This window comes from Balaenoptera ricei, chromosome 7 (genome assembly GCF_028023285.1).
Source record: "Balaenoptera ricei isolate mBalRic1 chromosome 7, mBalRic1.hap2, whole genome shotgun sequence".
Classification (NCBI taxonomy): domain Eukaryota; kingdom Metazoa; phylum Chordata; class Mammalia; order Artiodactyla; family Balaenopteridae; genus Balaenoptera; species Balaenoptera ricei.
Genome location: NC_082645.1, coordinates 117,641,251 through 117,661,765, shown reverse-complemented (window position 1 = coordinate 117,661,765; position 20,515 = coordinate 117,641,251). Strand labels below are relative to the sequence as shown.

The 20,515-nt window shown below is 44.1% G+C and overlaps 1 protein-coding gene across 4 annotated transcripts in view; it reads left to right on the top strand.

Moving 5' to 3' along the window:
- IQCA1 (IQ motif containing with AAA domain 1) overlaps positions 1 to 19,887 on the top strand; it is a 166,898-nt gene extending 147,011 nt beyond the window's left edge. For 2 of the 4 annotated variants that reach the window (XM_059928994.1, XM_059928990.1), the window contains 3 exons: positions 4,209 to 4,386; positions 11,942 to 12,180; positions 19,373 to 19,887. In XM_059928994.1, coding sequence (XP_059784977.1) covers positions 4,209 to 4,386; positions 11,942 to 12,180; positions 19,373 to 19,501 — 546 coding nt within the window. In that variant the 3' untranslated portion in view covers positions 19,502 to 19,887. Of the gene's footprint in view, positions 1 to 4,208; positions 4,387 to 11,941; positions 12,181 to 12,903; positions 13,326 to 13,691; positions 13,913 to 19,372 lie in introns of those variants that run through there. The other 2 variants (XM_059928992.1, XM_059928991.1) reach the window with 2 other exon arrangements.
- Positions 19,888 to 20,515: the final 628 nt, after the last annotated feature.

Sequence of the window (20,515 nt, the reverse complement as noted above, 5' to 3'; positions counted from 1 at the left end):
AAAGTAGTATTAGAACTAATAAACTAGTTCAGCAAGGTTGTAGGATAGGATATAAGATCAATATACAAAAAGCAACATTTCTATACACTGGCAATGAAAAAATTAAAATTAGAATTAAGAAAACAATTCCATTTATAATACCCAAAAAATCGGAATAAACTTAACAAAAGAAGTGCAAGACTTTACTCTGAAGACTACAAAAACATTGTTGAAAAAAGTTAATGAAGACCTCGATAAATAGAAAGATACATCATGTTCATGGATTGAAAAACTTATTGTTAAGATGGCAAGAATCCCCAAATTGATCTACAGATTCAACACAATCCCCATCAAAATTCCAGTGACCTTAGTTGCAGAAATTGACAAGCTGATCCTAAAATCCATATGGAAATTCAAAGGACCCAGAATAGCCAAAACAATCTTGAAAAAGAATGGAGTTGGAGAACTCACACTTCCCAGTTTCAAAACTTACCATAAAGCTGCAGCAGTCAGGACAGTGTGGTACTGGCCTAAGGAGAGACATATGGGCCAATGGAATAGAACTGGTCCAGAAATAAGCCCTCACATTTCCAAAAAAATTGACTTTTTTGACAGAAGTGCCAAGACAATTCAATGGAGAAAGAATAGTCTTTTCAACAAATGCTGCTAGGACAATTAGATTGCCACGTGCAAAAGAATGAAGTTGGACCCCTACCTCGCACAGTTAACCAACAATGCACCACAGACCTAAAAGCAAGAGCTAAAACTATAAAACCCTTAGAAGAAAATAGAGACATAAACCTCTGTGACCTTGGATTAAGCAGTGGTGTCTTGGATACAACATCAGGAGTACAAGCAACGGAAGAAAACTTAAACTGAACTCATCAAAACTGAAAACTTTTTGCTGTAAAAGACATCAACAAGAAAGTGAAAAGACAACTCAGAATGGGAGAAACTATTTGCAAGTCATTAACCTGACAAGGGACCTGTAGCTAGAACATATAAATGACTCTTACAACTCAATATTAGAAAGACAAGTAACCAATTTAAAAACTGGGCAAAGGATCTGAATACACATTTTTCCAAAGAAGGTATACAAATGGCCATTAAGCACGTGAAAAGATGCTAACATCTTTAGCCTCCAGGGAAGTAAAAGTCAAAACCACAATCCGATACCACTTCACACCCACTAGGTAGGCTAAATAAAAGGAAAAAGTAAGAAAAACAGACAATAACAAGTGTTGGTAAGGGTCCAGAGAAACTTAAATCTTCTGCTCTCTGCTAGGATTGTAAAATGGTGCAGACACTTTAGAAAACAGTCTGGCATTTCTTTAAAAGGTTAAACATAGAGTAACCGTAAGACCTAGCAATTCAATTCCTCTGTACATACCCAAGAGATATGAAAACATTAGTCCATACAAATCTTATACACAAATGTTCATAGCAGCATTATTCACAGCAGCCAAAAAGCGTAAGAAAAACAAATGTCCATCAACTGATGAGTAGATAAATAAAATGTGGCATAACCATACAATGGATGTCATTCAGCAATTAAAATGAAGTACTGGGCTTCCCTCGTGGCGCAGTGGTTGAGAATCTGCCTGCCAATGCAGGGGACACGGGTTTGAGCCCTGGTCTGGGAAGATCCCACATGCTGTGGAGCAACTAGGCCCATGAGCCACAACTACTGAGCCTGTGCGTCTGGAGCCTGTGCTCCGCAACAGGAGAGGCCGCGATAGTGAGAGGCCCGTGCACCGCGATGAAGAGTGGCCCCCGCTTGCCGCAACTAGAGAAAGCCCTCGCACAGAAACGAAGACCCAACACAGCCAAAAATAAATAAATAGATAAATAAAAATTAAAAAAAAAAAAATAAAGTACTAAAACACACCACAACATGGGTGAACCTCGAAAATGTTATCCTAAATGAAAGAAGCCACACACACACATAGAGACACATATTGAATGATTCTATTTATGAAATATCCAGAATATACAAATCTGTAGAGCCGGAAAGTAGATTAGTGATTGCCTAGGATTGCAGAAGGAGGTTGGGGGAAAATGGGCAGTGACTGCTAATGGTTGGGGTCTTTTGGGGGTAACGAACATGAAAACGTTCTAAAATTAATTGTGGTGATGGTTGCACAACTCTGTGAATATACTAAAGACCACTGAATCATACATTTTTTTTTAATATTTTAATTTTATTGGTGAATCATACATTTTAAATAGGTGAATTATATGGTATGTGAATTATATCTCAAGAAAGCTGATCTATACCATAATAATGATATAAACATAATAATAGATAACATAGTATAATAATAATAGATATTTTAAGTCTCCTTTGCAGCCCTCAATCGCTATAGGCCCCTAAACAGGAAGGGAGTTGGGGGTGGGGCAAGCAAGGCCCCCCGCACATCCCCTCTGAAAGGCAGGGTCCCCAGAACAGGGGGAGGAGCAAGGTTCTGGAGTCACTAACTCCGTGCTGGCAGCTGGGGACCGGCTCATGAACTCTGGGTCACGGACATTGCTTGGCCTCCTTGTGCCTCAGGCCAGCATCTCCGGAGTGAGGGTGAGGACGGGTCCCTCTCCTGGGGTGGCTGCGAGGATAAGGTGAGAAGGTTCATGTCAGGCACCGAGGGAGACCCCTGGAACACAGGAAACACGCAGTAGATGCTACCAGTACTACAGAAGCAGCCTGGGCGTAAGAAGTAATGAGCAAGGCAGACGGGCTGGGAAGTAACAAGCTGCCCTGTCCTGGAAGGTCAAGGCAAGCCCCCAAGTGCATGCCTCATTGGAGCCAAAAGTTTCTGCAACTTCCCACTGGGCTTTCCTCCGAACGGCCCCTCGGCCCGGCGTCTTGCTCTTTCTCATCCAGTATCTTCCCTGCGTCCCGTCAATCCAGACATGGACCTGGGCCTTTCTGTTGGTCAAACAAAAGGAAGGAGGAAGGGGGTGCGACACTGGGCCCCCTGCATGGCCACAGCCCATTCCCTCCCCCTTCCCATCCCGGCATCACCCACCCAGCTCACACCCGCCCTGCGGACCACACTCCTAACCCCACCCTCCCCGCCTCTGCCCAGCAGGCTGCTGTCCCAGGTCTGACTCCCAATTCCACGGGGCAGCCAAAGGGCCTCCCAGGGAACAGATTCCCCAGCACACGAGTGTCCTTGTCCCAAAGGCCCTGCAGCCGTGCACAGCTCTGTCACCCCCCTGCCTCCAGTTTCCTGCCATTCGCTTTTATTCTCGAGCGTGGAATTTATCCCACGCCCACTCCCTTCCCTAGATGTTGCCAGCCCCTTCCTGCGGGCAGACGTGCGGGGCTGTCGTCCGGCCAGGTGTGCAGGACACACAGGGCCAAACAACAGGCGACCTCATCTCTATAGAGTAGCTCACATGTGCTGGGGCGGTTCCAGGAAAGCCCCAGGATAGGTGGGATCTTTAACTCTCTGGCTCAATTGCCCCTGAGCCAAATGGGAGCAAAAAAGGCCCAGATTGTTCTTGGGTGTCTCTGTGGAGGCCCCCCCCCATCACCCCTAGCCACTTCGTCTTCTCTTGCTGCACTAGTTGTGGTTGATTTAAAGCCCGAGCGTTGCCATGGCAACGTGGCCAAATCTGCCACGCCCCCCCACCCCCACCCCCACCCAGAGGCCAGAAGTTATCCTGCCTCGGGTACCTCAAGCCTTGCTCCTGTCCCTCATTAGTGCTGAGATTATACTGAAATAATACAGGTTCAAACTACATCCAAACTGCTTCAGAGAGAAGTTTCACACTCTTATGTAACCAGCTGTTTTCAGATCTGAGATCCAAGACCTTGGTCCTCATTGTCACGGCCGTCAGCAAAGGAAATCTTGAGTTCACCTTCAAAACAGCTCAGAGGAACACACTGGAAACCAATTCTCAATCCCAGCCAGCTTCCTTCCGCTTGGAAATCCGCCGTTTCCCATTCTTAGGGTTAAGATGCTAGAACGTTCGGTCAGGTGCTTCCTTCCTTCCCCCTTTCCAAATCTGAACACCGGATTTAAGGAGAGGAAGCGCCAGCACCTCAGACCATGCAAACCAGGAACCACGTCCCGAGACCCGACCCGGAACAAACTCTAAGCCAGTGTGTTTGGGCATCACTTTTTAGCAAATGTTTGCCACAGTGCATCCAAGGCTATATTTTCTTTTGTTCTTAATTCTTGTTTTCTTTATGTGGGCTCATTTTTTTCCCTCTCTCTTCCTCCCAGATGGAACCTAAGCGCCTGAAAAAACAGCTTCCCAAAATCCTGAAACTCCTGAAACCAGATGACAGGATTCTGATTGTGGGGACAACACAGCGGCCTTTTGACGCTGAACTTCAACCTTTTTGCAAAGTTTATCAAAAAATTATTTTGGTTCCCAGACCAGACTATGCTTCCAGATATGGCAAGTACCCCTCACCCCTTCCAGTATGCAGTAACCGAGGCTGGGCCGTCCGGTGTGGGCTTGCAGGCATGTGGGCTTGAGCCAAGAGGGTGGCCTTCGTCACCCAGCGACCATCAGAAGGTGATGTAAGTCCCAGTGCCCCAGGACGTCAGCTGAACTCCAAGCCATAAACATAAACACCAGGCCCCAAGATCAATAGATCTCTGTTCTGTTGTTAACATAATTCTTTTTACCCAAGACAAAAGGAAACTGGCCAGGGATTATTATTTTGAGCCCTGAAGGAGACAAAAGCCCCTGTGGGTGAGAATTTTTCTTTTGACAGGTAGATTAGGGTCACTCAGCTTGTCCCCGTGGTGGTGATGTCTTTCCCATGCAACAGCATTTCTTTTCACCTGGTCGATTTTTTTTTCCAGGCTCAAAATACTAGTCCAAGAGAATGTTGATTTACTTAAACACTAAATACAACAAGAGCTTACTTTTTTCCATTTTTTCCCTTGGATAGACAGATTCAAAATCACTTCTTTTGAAACCTATTTTTAAATGGGAACAATACAAAAAACTGACCCTGGGAGGCAGTGCAGTGAAATTGGGAAGAGCCGTGGCACGTGGGTTCTGACGAGACCTGGTTCTGATCCTGGCTCTCCCACCGAATAGCTGATGACCTTGAGAAGGAGGCTGACATTCTGAGCCTCCATTTTCTCAGCTATAAAGTAGGAGAAGTGTTCAGTTCACAGGGCTGTGGTGACCCTTATATGAGGTGGCTAGAATGCCCATCACCATCTCAGCTCCCGGAGAGCATGGGTGGAGGGGGAGGAGGCGGTGATGGTGGGCGTGGACGAGGAATATTTAAATGGCAGGTTGGTAAATGGCCCAGGGAGCCGGCAGTGGTGCTGGTGGTGCTTTCCATTATCGATTGCTGTGTGACAGACCTCCCCAGTGGCTTGAAACCACAAAGTACTATGCCTCTCATGATTCTGAGGGGCCACTGGGCTCAGCGGGGGACTTCTCCCTGAGGTGTTTCATGATGGCGCAGTAAATGGCGGCTGGGACTCCAGTCATCTGAAGACTGGACAGGGCTGGACATCCAAGACCATTCCCTCCAGGACTGTGTTGTTGCTGGCTGTCAGCTGGGAGCTCAGCTGGGGCTGGTGATCAGACCTCCTATACCTGGCCCCTCCCCGTGGCCTTCCACAGCACGGCAGCTAGGTCCCCAAGGGGAACATCCTAAGGGGAAATGTTTCAAGAGGTTGAGGCAAAAGCTGGAAGGATCCTTGTGACCCAGCTGCAGAAGTCACACAGAGTCACTTTCACCACACTCTGCTGGTCAAGAGAAAGTCACAGGGCCAGCCCAAGTTCAAGGACAGTGGACTACACAGCATGTGAATACCAAAGGTGCGACTCATTGAGGGGTCGTCTTGGCCGCCCATGGTAGTGGTGGTTGTGGTAGATTTGGTTTAGAGATGATGATGGTGGTGTTGGAAATGGTGGTGATGGTGACCGCAGCCTGGAAGTGATGGAGATGCTGGTGGTCATGACCGCAGCCTGGTGGTGATGGAGATGGTGGTGGTCATGACCACAGCATGGTGGTGATGGAGATGGTGGTGGTCATGACTGCAGCCTGGGGGTGATGGAGATGATGGTGGTCATGACCACAGCCTGTTGGTGATGGAGATGGTGGTGGTCATGACTGCAGCCTGGTGGTGATGGAGATGGTGGTGGTCATGACTGCAGCCTGGTGGTGATGGAGATGGTGGTGGTCATGACTGCAGCCTGGTGGTGATGGAGATGGTGGTGGTCATGACTGCAGCCTGGGGGTGATGGAGATGCTGTTGGTCATGGTGGCAGTCGTGGTAGAGGAGATGGCGGTAGCAATGATGTGGTAGCCATGGTGCATTGCTGATAATAATAAAAACGATTAGGTCAGACTTGGTTTCTATTAATCCTTCATTAGTCACAATAGCACCACCAAAACAGAGAGGATATATGGTCCTTTCTGGTTGATCTTAAGTTCCTGGTCAGTGTGATTTGCTAGAAGAACAACCCTTTACTCCCCATACATTATAAACTCTTAGCTTATTAGCCACTCCGTTTGCCATATGCATTCGTTTCTGTCTTGATAAAGTGTGATCATAATCACAATGTTATATGCAAAGCACAGGAAGACTTTGGGCCCAGTTATTTCTCCACCCATCTAGGGACTTCTCCATCTTCTGGGGCCTACAAGCCCTCCACTGGATCCTTTGCAACCAGCCAGCATCAAAGGAAAAGAAAGAAAGATAGTATAAATGATCTCTCAGGAGATTTAGGGACCAGACTGAGGAGGGGCCAACGGTTCTTCTAGCCACATTGGCCAGAATGAGTCACGAGGCCCCACCAAGGTTCAAGGGGGCAGGGATGTGTAGTTTAGCCAAGGAAGGAGTCAACACAGAGATGGGTGATCACCAGTGTTCTCTGCCCACTACAGAGGATTCCACGCTCCTGGCTTCATCAGAGCTTTCCCACTCTCATGCCCCTTGGTTAGATTCTCTGTGTCTCTCTGTCTCTCTGTCTCTCTCTCTCTCTCTCTGTATTGTATATATATTTTAAGCTATCTTAATGGAATAAGGTAGAGTATTATTAATTTTCAGGGGCTAGAACATTATTCTTGACTTTGAACAGTTTCTATTGTTTGACAAAACCATAGGCCCTTTCAAAATGAAGCTATTGATGTATAACAAGGACAGTTGTGTTCTTTTGATAAAGTGCCAGGCCTCTCTAGGGACTCAGATCACAAGACAGATTCCAACTTGAATCCCCTCACGGCAGCATCGTGGGAGAGGAAGGAGGAAGCATCCCTTCACCTGTGGGCGGATGATCAACCTGCAGCAGTGGTCATCTTGGGCCCAGGACTCTGTCCACTCAACCACATGTGTCTCACATATTTCTTTTTCGGTGGGTGATTTGTTCAGGCTGCCATTCTCGCCAACGTCATAAATGCTGCCCAGCGTTTCCTCCAGTGACCTTGAAGTTACCATAGCCACAGTGGCTGGGACATCTATGTTAAAGAAAGACTATTCCTATCTTGCAATGATCAAAAACGGTCTCTTGGGGCTTCCCTGGTGGCACAGTGGTTGAGAATCTGCCTGCCAATGCAGGGGACACGGGTTCGAGCCTTGGTCTGGGAAGATCCCACATGCCGCAGAGCAGCTGGGCCCGTGAGCCACAACTACTGAGCCTGCGCGTCTGGAGCCTGTGCTCCACAACAAGAGAGGCCGCGATAGTGAGAGGCCCGCGCACCACGATGAAGAGTGGCCCCCACTTGCCACAACTAGGGAAAGCCCTCGCACAGAAATGAAGACCCAACACAGCCATAAAAAAAAAAAAAAAACGGTCTCTTGCAGCCTGTAAAGCCTGGGCTGCAAATCCATAACTTGGGCCCTTGCTTGTCCATCTATCTGCTGGCAGCAGAGGGCCAAAGGTGCATGGAACACTCACGATCCAACGTCTCAGATTCTCCAGGCGGTGCGGGGGAGTGACGGGGCTGAGAAGAGAAGGGTAGATCAGCCCGAGGAAACACGGTCCTTAAGGTTTACCAAATATAATTCAACATCTACCTCCTTTCCCCAAATCAAGCAGTTTCCTTCAAAATGTCTCTGCAAAGAAAATCCACCCCCAGATTGATTAATGCCATGTCTAGTCCCCAGAAATCCCTTTGGGCTTCCTTCTCTCCACGTTCCTCATGCCTCCTCCTGCCTCTCTTCCCCGGGGTCTGTTCCGCTAATAACCCGATTCATCACAGGCCCCCCACCTTGGACCCTGTGTCTGCTCAGAGGGGTCCAGCCCATGTCTTTCTTTTTTTTTTTTTTAACATCTTTATTGGGGTATAACTGCTTTACAATGCTGTGTTAGTTTCTGCTTTATAACAAAGTGAATCAGCTATACATATATATACATTCCCATATCTCCTCCCTTTTGTGTCTCCCTCCCACCCTCCTTATCCCACCCCTCTAGGTGGACACAGCACCGAGCTGATCTCCCTGTGCTATGCGGCTGCTTCCCACTAGCTATCTACTTTACATTTGGTAGTGTATACATGTCCATGCCACTCTCTCACTTCGCCCCAGCTTACCCTTCCCCCTCCCCGTGTCCTCAAGTCCATTCTCTACGTCGGTGTCTTTATTCCTGTCCTGCCCCTAGGTTCTTCAGAATCTTTTTTTTTTTTTAGATTCCATATATATGTGTTAGCATATGGTATTTGTTTTTCTCTTTCTGACTTACTTCACTCTGTATGACAGACTCTAGGTCCATCCACCTCACTACAAATAACTCAATTTCGTTTCTTTTTATCAGTCCATGTCTTTCGATTTTTCTGGAATTCTAGACTGCGGAGGCCAGAAGCTCATCCAAATCACATTATTCACCTTCGTGTGCTTTTGCAAAATCCCAAATAAAAATGAATTTTAAGAGACTATGTCATCTAAAGCACTAGCCAGGATAGAATCAATTGGGAATGACAAAAGCAGAGAAGGGACCCCCAAGACCAGATTCCTTTCAGCCTAAAGAAGGGGAAGGGCATGTAGATTAGTCTGAAGAACTGAGAAGCCCTCTACATCCGAGAAAGGAAGGTAAAGCACGGCAGTAGGTCCAGAGAGCCCCTCAGCTGCCTTGAACCATTCTGTAGCCCTGGCCTCTGGTCCTCACGGCCACGCCCATTGCCAGCCCCCAAGCCTGTTGTGCTTTTGTGCCCACCCCCCCCCCCTCCCCGCGCTGGACCAAAGGCTTGGCAGCCTGCTTGTGGCTCCATTACTGGCTGTGGGGCTCCCACTGCAATGAGCCACCAGGCTGGAGCTCCCTCCGCGCCTGAATCCCCTCTTTGCCCCAGAGCAGCTATTTAAGGGCCAAGAACCCATGATCTGGTGGCTTTGTAAAAGCAGTAGAAGCTGTTCCTTTAAAAGCTAGTAAGTCTAGTTCATCAAACATGAGAAGGAAGTCAAGCCTGATTCTCTTTCCCCTTCTCTGGATCTGGAGATGGCTGGGGGCAAGTGGGCAAGTCCCACCGCAGCTGTGACTGCACCACCATTAAAAAATGATGAGCTTGGGAAAGTCATCAATGTTTTAGGTATTTTGACGAAGCTTGACCAAGACTTTACACGAATATTATACATGTTCAGTGTCAATAGGGTGTTTACATGTCCACACTAGACCAGAGTAATTGTCTTTTTTTGCATCACTATTTTTTTATTGGAGTATAGTTGATCTACAATATCGTGTTAGTTTCAGGTATACAGCACAGTGATTCAGTTGTATGTATATATGTATATTCTTTTCCAGATTCTTTTCCCTTATATGGTATTACAAAATATTGAGTAGAGGTCCCTGTGCTATACAGTAAGTCCTTGTTGGTTATCTGCTTTATATATAGTAGTGTGTATCTGTTAATCCCGACGTCTGCGTCACTATTACTGAATCTTTACTTGCAGGGATTTTTGTGTTAAAATACAAGGAGGCTGTGACTTTCATAGCTTAACAGGGGGGCACGGGAGAGCCAATATTTGTCGCTGGGAAGCCCTTAGCCCTCACTGTTTGTCCCCTCCACGCTGCAGGTAGGAATTTCACCCACGGGTGCCCAAGTCTGAAGCTGCTCTGGGTTCCCAGCCTGGGGTATCTACCGGGTCCTCAGGTTTAGGGGTTCTCACCAGTGACTGTCCCATAAAACATGTTCCCTTCTCAGCTCCCAGAGTCACCACTCAGACCTGTTCGCACGGCTTCTAGATGTTATGAATGAGGACAGGAAACAGACGACATCCCAAGGGATGGAGTCATCTGGTTGTTCTTGTTTGTGTTTTTACCACGGGTTGTGTCTCCTGATGTCTAACTCTACAACAGTTGTATTTAGATAAGGGTAACCCTCCCCTGCTCCAATCCGTCTTTTACACAGATATGCTTAGAAATACTCTGTCGTTTATTTTGTGTTAGCTTTTATCATTGATGTTTTACTGAGCATTAGGAGACTTTGGTACAAAGTGGAATGACTTGATAGTAATAAAATTACAGAAATAACAGTAATAAAGCTACAGAAGGGAAAGTGTCCACCGTATGCCAGAACAGTTTCTTCCAAGTGATTTGTACACATTCTTGTCCTTATTTCTCATAGCAGCTTGAGAAGTAAATCTTTCTACTCCTACTTTTACCTTAGATGGGTTCAGGTTCAAATAAACCCACCAAGGAAGTAACAGTGTAAACGCAAGAGGAAGATGTTGCTTCAGGCAAATTTGGGGGCCCCCGTGGCCCTTGCTGGTCTTACTGCAGCTTTCAGCCCTTGATGGCTAACCTTCCACCGTTGGAAAGACACCACAGGCCCCATGATAACATGTACCCCTTCCCAGCAACTCAGCTCACCTTGGGGCCAAGGATCCCCCGCCAAGGAGGACAGTGGAGGCGCGTTGTTGGAATAACTCGCGGCCCCAAAAGCCAGACTCTGATGTGGGTCCTAGTTACATTCCAAGTCATTCTATCCCTTGACAGTCATTGGACCTTTTCATTTCATCAGGTAGTTTTGGATCAATGTATTTGGACGATGCAGTCATGTCACACACCTGACGGTGCTCAGATCATGCAGTAATCTTTACTTTTTAAAACACTGTTTCAGATATTCCTCAAAGAAGGTCAAAATGCTCTAGAGACATCTGGCCAAATCTTCTCAGTGCTGCGGGTTCTGATACGGAAGACCTTACCCCTGCCTGCATCCTTCCTCACTGTCTTCATAGAACTAAACACACCACAGCAAGTCTCATTTATTTCCCCGGAGCCTCTCTTGATAGAATAGACATAGTTCTCGAAGTGTAATCTCATCTCAAATGTTGTATGGGGACCATCCTATCTCTAAGGTTAAGTAAACATCAGGGATAATTTCATAATTCATCTTCACAGCGTCCCTGTGTTCTAAGTGAAATCTCCCGGTTACCCCAGGTCCCACTGACCCACACAACAACAGGACACCCATCTGGTAGATCTGTTCATCTGTGCATGTTTTTCCATTGTTGGGGGCAGAGAATAAAGGGTCCAGTTGCTCTGTCTAATAGGACGTGTGGGACAGTGTCTTACACCCAACGGGAACCGAGCCCTGCCGTGGCTGATAGAAATTGGACTCTGCATTCCAATTCCACACATAAAAATCATGCAAGAAATGAACTTTATAGCTCAAACAAGTCAGACTCCTACTTAGCCAAATGCCATAGACACCCACGTAAATTTCCAATTTTGGAAGATTTTGAACATCTTTGAAGGTACCGCCCTAAAACTATACTGACCCTAGTTTAATTTTTCCTTGTCAATTCAAGGGGCTCGTAGTCTGTAGACCTCAGGGCCATCGATGTGCATCCCTTACGGTTGAAAATCACTCGGGGCAGAGCATTTGGTTCTGTGGCTTCCTGCTCATTTGAATTACAAATTGGAGCAGACCTCCGGTGCTCTCCTTTCTTGGTGAGCCGCAGCTTTGTCCTGGGAACTGGGTTAATGCTGCTTTCTCTGTGGTGACTCCTGTTCTCTGTCTTTTCCATCATTTTGGATACAACAGTTTTGTGGAAAGAGATCATTCAGCGCAACGGCGGAGTCATCACTGGTGCCTTGAGTATCAGTTGCCTGGCAAAGATCAGCGACGGCTTCACGCAGGGACACATCGTCCAAGTGGTGAAGGAGGTGCTCACGGAGCGGAGAATCCGGCAGCAATCTCACAAGCCACTCACCGCCCTCGAGTTCGTCACGTCTCTCACCAGCATGAGTCCCGTCTACCAAGAGGAAGAAGAAAGCTTTAAGGTAAACACAACGCCTATCTGGCCAGGTCCTAGCAGCAAACACTTGTCATGTCACCTCCTCCCTCCAATCTCCTGGGTTTCATGCATTTGGACTCTACCATACCCAGTAAAATTTAGAAACTCGAAATTTTGGGGCCACAATATTTTTCTGGCCTTAGCAGGGAAGCACATGTCTTCCAAATTTTTGGAAAATTATGATCCATGACCTTATAAATGAACAGCCAAATTGCAGAATTGAGTAGCAGCTTCAAAACCATTGGATTTGCACACACACACACACACACACACACACGCACGTCTCTTGGTTCTCACTGATTTTTACTTCATAATCACATAATGGAACAAGTTTTGCATGGAAAAAAACATTCCCTAAACAGTGTACTTCCAGCCAATGCTGCTTTTGCCCCATATTTGCGCTGGTACACTTCATCTTCCAGTACACTTGCGATAGGAAATCACAAGAAAATTCGCCAACATTTAGTTTTCGTATTTTTGAACACACTCTGATATGTTCACAGAACTTTTTAGATCTGGAGGAAACTTTGAGAATTAACTCTTCCATATCCCTCGATATGGGAGGAAAAGAACTAGCCAAGGGTGATGTGCCTTTTCCAGGCACAATCCGTTTTAGAGCCTTCGTCCCCAAGGCCCAGGCCAGCAGGCAACCCCTCCAAATCCTTTTAATAAGAATGAGTACAGCTGTGTTCTCTTTCTGAACCTAAAGGTAGTTTTCTTGGCCAACTGGAAACAAAAGGGAGGAAAACTGTATCCATGCAATTATATCCACCACCATCTTGGCCATGCAGTCACCGGAAAGAGAGCTGGAATTCCCGTTCAAGCCTCTTGTCTCTGAAAGCCTGCTTGGGATTAGGAAAATTCCCTCTACGACGTGTCACTTTTCCACCAACTGTAGAAACTGTTTCCCTTCTGCTTTGCTGCTGATGCTTCAATGAAGGTTGAAAATAGTCTCAATACTGATCCCCAAAATAATGATCTGCACGAGGGTTGACAAACTTTTTCCAAAAAGGGCCAGATAACAAATATTTTAGGCTTTGAGAGCTATGCAATCTCTGTCACAACTGTTAAACTCTGCATCATGGCGCAAAAGCATCCAGACAGAGAACATAAATGACTAAGTATGACTGAGTTCCAATAAAACTTTATTTGCAAAAACTTTATTTGCAGACCAGATTTGGCCCATCAGCCATAGTTTCCTGACCCCTGCTCTAGAAAAACTCAAAAGAAATATTTCCAACTCCAGGCTGGAGATTTTGCCAAGTGTCTGAATCAGTATACTTGTTAACTATTTAAACCTTGTTAGTATTAATTGCAAATATTCATCCTCTTCAAGCGATATATCCTTTTCAGAAATCCCTAGGTTATTTCTCCTTTCTAAAATAATGTTTCTCCTTATTTTGAGGAACTAAGCTTAGGTGTTAAAATCTATGCTTTCTCTTAGCTGGGTTTTTAACTTTCTGAAATGATCTCTAGAAGTTTTTCTATCTGTTACAGGTGCTTGAGGTCCAATAACTGGAACCGATCACACTAAGCAAAACAAGGAAATGCTACCATTTTATAACCTGGGATGAGAAAGCATATGCTTCTCACATCCATTCTTGGCACATTTGATCACTTTTTTCATTTTTCAGGGAAACGAAATCATTTTACCACCATCACCACTAACCCCATCCCCCCCATCCATTTCTTTTTTTTTTTTAACGTCTTTATTGGAGTATAATTGCTTTATAACGGTATGTTAGTTTCCACTTTATAGCAAAGTGAATCAGCTATACATATACATATATCCCTGTATCCCTCCCACCCTCCCTATCCCACCCCTCTAGGTGGTCACAAAGCACCTACCTGATCTCCCTGTGCTATGCAGCTGCTTCCCATTAGCTATCTGTTTTACATTTGGTAGTGTATATATGTCCATGCCACTCTCTCACTTCGTCCCAGCTTACCCTCCCCCATCCCCGTGTCCTCAAGTCCATTCTCTGCGTCTGCGTTTTTATTCCTGTCCTGCCCCTAGGTTCTTCAGAACCTTTTTTTTTTTTTAGATTCCATATATATGTGTTAGCGTACAGTATTTGTTTTTCTCTTTCTGACTTACTTCACTCTGTATGACAGACTCTAGGTCCATCCACCTCACTACAAATAACTCAATTTTGTTTCTTTTTATGGCTGAGTAATATTCCATTGTATGTATGTGCCACATCTTCTTTATCCATTCATCTGTAGATGGACACTTAGGTTGCTTCCACGTCCTGGCTATTGTAAATAGAGCTGCAATGAACATTGTGGTACATGACTCTTTTTGAATTATGGTTTTCTCAGGGTATATGCCCAGTAGTCAGATTGCTGGGTCCTTTGGTACTTCTGTTTTTAGAAGTGGACATAGTAGCCATGTCAATTTTGGGTCGTCGTGTTTTGGGTCGTCGTGTTTTCATTGTCATTTGTTTCTAGGTATTTTTTGATTTCCTCTTTGATTTCTTCAGTGATCTCTTGCTTATTTAGTAGTGTATTGTTTAGCCTCTATGTGTTTGTATTTTCTACAGATTTTTTCCCGTAATTGATGTCTAGTCACATAGCATTGTGGTCAGAAAAGATACTTGATACAATTTCAGTTTTCTTAAATTTACCAAGGCTTGATTTGTGACCCAAGATATGATCTGTCCTGGAGAATGTTCCGTGAGCACTTGAGAAGAAAGTGTATTCTGTTGTTTTTGGATGGAATGTCCTACAAATATCAATTAAGTCCATCTTGTTTAATGTATCATTTAAAGCTTGTGTTTCCTTATTTATTTTCATTTTGGATGATCTGTCCATTGGCGAAAGTGGGGTATTAAAGTCACCTACTATGATTGTGTTACTATCGATTTCCCCTTTTATGGCTGTTAGCATTTGCCTTATGTATTGAGGTGCTCCTATGTTGGGTGCATAAATATTTACAATTGTTATATCTTCTTCTTGGATAGATCCCTTGATCATTATGTAGTGTCCTTCTTTGTCTCTTGTAATAGTCTTTATTTTAGAGTCTATTTTGTCTGATATGAGAATTGCCACTCCAGCTTTCTTTTGATTTCCATTTGCATGGAGTATCTTTTTCCATCCCCTCACTTTCAGTCTGTATGTGTCCCTAGATCTAAAGTGGGTCTCTTGTTGACAGCATATGTATGGGTCTTGTTTTTGTATCCATTCAGCCAGTCTATGTCTTTTGGTTGGAGCATTTAATCCATTTACATTTAAGGTAGTTATCGATATGTATGCTCCTATTACCATTTTCTTAATTGTTTTGGGTTTGTTATTGTAGGTCTTCTTCTCTTGTTTTTCCTACCAAGAGAAGTTCCTTTAGCATTTGTTGTATAGCTGAATTTTGTGGTGCTGAATTCTCTTAGCTTTTCCTTGTCTGTAAAGGTTTTAATTTCTCCATAGAATCTGAATGAGATCCTTGCTGGGTAGCGTAATCTTGGTTGTAGGTTTTTCCCTTTCATCACTTTAAATATGTCCTGCCACTCCCTTCTGGCTTGTAGAGTTTCTGCGGACCCCACATCCATTTCTGCTTCCTGTCGTATCTCCAGGACTTGGCACAGCACCTTGTCCCACCTAGATGTTCAGTTAACTTGTTTAGTGGCAAATGGATTGAGCAGATGGATAGATGGAATGAAACTGTCACTCTGCCAAATAATGTGATTCCATGGCTGTAGTTGCTGGTAATCAGGTCTATCATTTTCACCCTGAGGAATTTCACCCAGCTGTGCTTCTGACAACGTGTCAGACTAGGGTCTTGCAGATTCTCCAAACACATGTACCTGCACAATGGACATGATGGAGAAAATATTGCATGATAATGATGTAATAGTTATAATAGTGTTAGCTAATACTTATGACTACTTATGTGCCAGACACACAGTTAGACTCAGTTAGACCACACCATTTACCCTATTTTGCAGATGGGGAAACTGAGTTATAGTGAGGTGTAGTAGGCAGAATATTGGCTCCCCAAAGAGACCTACATCCGAGTCCCTGGAACCTGGGCCTATGTTAGGTTACATGGCAAAGGGGAATTAAGGTTTCAGATGGAATAAGTTTGCTAATCAGCTGACCTTAAGACAGATTACCCTGAATTATCCTTGTGAGTCCAGTGTAATCATAAAAGTTAGAAGAGGGCACAAGAAGAGAAACCAGGGGCTTCCCTGGTGGCGCAGTGGTTGAGAATCTGCCTGCCAATGCCGGGCACATGGGTTCGAGCCCTGGTCTGGGAAGATCCCACATGCCGCAGAGCGGCTGGGCCTGTGAGCCACAACTACTGAGCCTGCGCGTCTGGAGCCTGTGCTCCGCAATGGGAGAGGCCGCGGCAGTGAGAGGCCCGCGCACCGCAATGAAGAGTGGCCCCCGCTTGCCAGAACTGGAGAAAGCCCTCACACGGAAACGAAGACCCAACACAGCCAAAAATAAATAAATAAATAAATTTATTAAAAAAAAAAGAAGAGAAACCAGAAAGATGGCAGCATGAGGAATCATTGAGACTCCAGGTAGCACAACACTGCTAGCTCGAAGGTAGAGATGGGGCCACAAGCCAGGAAAGCCAGTGGCCACTGGAAACTACAAAAGACAAGGGGACAGATTCTGTCCTGGAGCTCCAGAAAGGAACACAGCCTGCAGACACCTTGATTTTAGCCCCATGAGACCCATTTTGGACTTCTGATCTACAGAACTATAAGATAATGTGTTTTTTTAAGCCATGTGGTAATTTGCTGCAGCAGCCAAAACAAAACAAACAAACAAACAAGAGGCAAAATGACTTGTTCCAGGTCACACAGCTTAAAAGGAGTAGAGCTAAAATTCAAATCTCACTCCAAAGCCAATTTTGTTGACCACATTCCATACTGTGCCTCAGTAAATTAGGAGTCCATCACCTTAAGTACTTGGCCACCTCACCTTACGTTGAAAGGTGAGTCAATGCTAAAAGAAGAATGAGAAAATCCCCAAGTGCCAGAAACAAAGATAAATCTCAAACACAGGGACAACCAGATGCCTGTCATGTAGCATAGAGAGAAATAAATGATAGAAAACAAAAAAAGATTAGGAGTTGTAGAAGATAAAATGACAAACCTGCTGCTTCTATGACTGGATCTTTGATATCCCAATATCACCAAGGAGCATTAGCTTCTAAACACCCTATAAGTCCTGGTTCTGGATGTGGGTTTAGAGAACCACATGGAAGCAAGTGCAGTACTGCTAGGGAGGTAGGTATAATGAGAGAGAGAGAGAGACCAAAACAAATCTGAAAATCAAAATTCCAAAACATTTTAGGAAATCTAGTGTTACATACAATCTTCAAACAAAAATGATTAACAGACAATAGTTTAGGGCTTCCCTGGTGGTGCAGTGGTTGAGAATCTGCCTGCCAATGCAGGGGACACGGGTTCGAGCCCTGGTCTGGGAAGATCCCACATGCCGCGGAGCAACTAGGCCCGTGAGCCACAATTACTGAGCCTGCACGTCTGGAGCCTGTGCTCCGCAACAAGAGAGGCCACAATAGTGAGAGGCCCGCGCACCGCAATGAAGAGTGGCCCCCACTTGCCACAACTAGAGAAAGCCCTCACACAGAAACGAAGGCCCAACACAGCCATAAATAAATAAATAAATACTTTAAAAAAAAAGAAAAGACAATAGTTTAAACAAAAACATTTAGATTAATATGATTAAGATGTTCAAGAAAATAAATGAAGGCGTAACTTCCATTAGAGATGCACACTAAGTTTTGAAACAAAGACAGGCAGAAATGGAATAAAAACAGATAATTAAGAAAAAAATCACAAAAAGAAAGCTTTGAAATGAAACATAAGGTAACTAAAATAAAAAGCCAAAAAATAAAAGAGGTGTGAACACTAGACTAGACATGGTCAAAGAGCAAATTATCAGACTGGAAGATGGTCCTGGGGAGCTCCCCCCAGAAGGCAACATAGAAAAATAAAAACATAAAACCTATAAACTGCAAGTAAGAACCTTTGAAGACACTGACACCCAACTAACAGTAGTTCTAGAAGAAGAGAAGAAATGTCAGAGAAACAATTATTTGAAGAAATACTTGCTGAGAATTTTCCTTAATTAAAGACATGACTTCTTAGGTTAAAAACAAATTCCACATGACCAGCAGAACACATGAAACAAATCTACACCTACATGCATTATTGTGAACCTAAGAACAAGGCAACAGCCAGTCTTAAGATACCAGATTACCTGCAAAGAAGCAACTGGGAGATCAGACGTCTCCTTGGCAAAAATAGACACCAGAAGAAAGTGAGAGTATATCTGCAAAGTGCTGAGGAAAAATAACTGTCTACCTAAAATTTATATCCAGCTAAACTAACATCCAAGAGATCAGAAAAAATAAAGACACTTTAAGACACACAAAGACTGAGATAGTGTCCTACTCACACACTTCAGAGTGCAGTTTGGAAATATCAAATAAAATTGAAGATGCTCATGACCTACAACCCAGGAATTCTATTTCTGTGTATATGCCCCAGAGAAGTTTTCTCATTTGTGTATAAGGAGATATAAAAATTGTGAATTTCAACACGGTTCATAATAACAAAATATTGGAAATGACCTATATGTCCGTTAATGGGAGAATTGATAAATAACTTGTAGCATAGTCATTTAATGAAATATTATAACCACAGAGCTTGTAAACCAAAGTGTTTCTCAGATTTCAAATGTGAAAGTTGAGAAAAGTGTCATCACAGGGCCAGTTGCAATCATTAAGTGCTTTGGGGTATTTTGGCTCCAATATTTCTGCCATGTTTTTAACAGTATCCCTCAGTCCAGCTGCTGGTGGCCTTGTCTGAACCATGGGGAGCCATTCACATTACCAAGAAAACCCACACCTTCGGGATAGAGCAAGATTCCCAGGAAGTCAGGTGACTTAGTTGGGAAGGGTCGTTGGTTAGATCTGGCCAGTGATCCTCCTTAACTGTTAACTCCTTGAGATAGAAGTTTCAAATTGTATAGAAATAGAGGTTGGTAAACCCACGTAGAAAGAATTTGTATTGAACATACATTAAATGCCCAACATTTAATGGCTGCTTGCCCCCTTCCGTTCAGTGAGCTTTTCTTTATTTTTAAGGGCATACTAGTGAATTCACATCATTTTGATATTTTCCTGAACGTCTGTTCGATTTCAGGACTGGTACGCCAAGACCCCTATGGGTAAAAAGCGAGCCTTGGCATTAAAAGGAGATAACAAAGAAAATGAAAAGGACAAAGGAAAAGAGAAGGAGAAGAAAGGGAAAAAGGAGAAAAAGAAAAAGTAATGCCTCTCTGAGGAGCCAGGGATGGAGGTGGGCCCGACTCTCCAGGGAGGAGATTGACCATTGCCTGTCTGAAGACCCACACTGATGCCCTACGTCCACCAGCCCTGCCCTCTCTCAGTAGATCTTTGTAGGCTGACCACCAAGTTAGTTGTGCATAACAAGTGTTTCTAGAGCTTGTGATTATTTCTTAATCTATATAAAGTTTGTATATAAGCAAAACTCACTCTTCACACACTCCACGATCTATCCCAGTTGGACACGTCATCTCATCAGTACTAGTTGCTGAATTTAAATTTTGATAGTTAGAAAATACTCTAATCTGGCAACTAGTAAATTCAGTCAGTCATCGGTACTACTAGCTTTTTATTAATAATCTGTATATTATCTTGCACATATTTTAATAAATGAATTCTTTGCTCTATTCATATATTCTATATAATGGAGTAAAAACTTTTTCTTGGACTGACTCAGTAATTTGGTTTCTGGAGCTAAAAAAGATCTTTTAAATGAACGCTTTCAATCTTCTGACTTTGAAGATGGGGAAACTAAGGCCCAGAGTCCCACAGCTAATATTTGGAACATTGGGACTAAGTCATTGCCTCTTAATTCCTGGGTTCCTGCTCTTGAGAAGCACTGGAGCGCTGGCAGGCCAATGGCTAGATGAAAACTACGACCCAAAAAAGGGGTGAAAATAGGAGAAGAGAAACTCTAAATAAAGAAGTAAGAAATACTAAGAAAGAGAAAGATTAAAGAATAGAAAGGTGAGGGTCAAAAGATAAATTTCAATTTTGTAAGAATATGAAAGGTTACTTGGTGGCATATTGTAAGTAACCCCCTTCTAAATTGTGGTGAGAACACAATCAAAGGAAGGAGACAAATTGAGGTGGGATAAATTTATTGGAATTTAATTCAAATGAACTATTGGGCAGTTTTTGGTTACACCACAGAAAGTTCTACAGTCTCCTACTCTGTAGACCAAGCTAGATCTCCAGGCTTTCCTGGGATTTTCAGTGG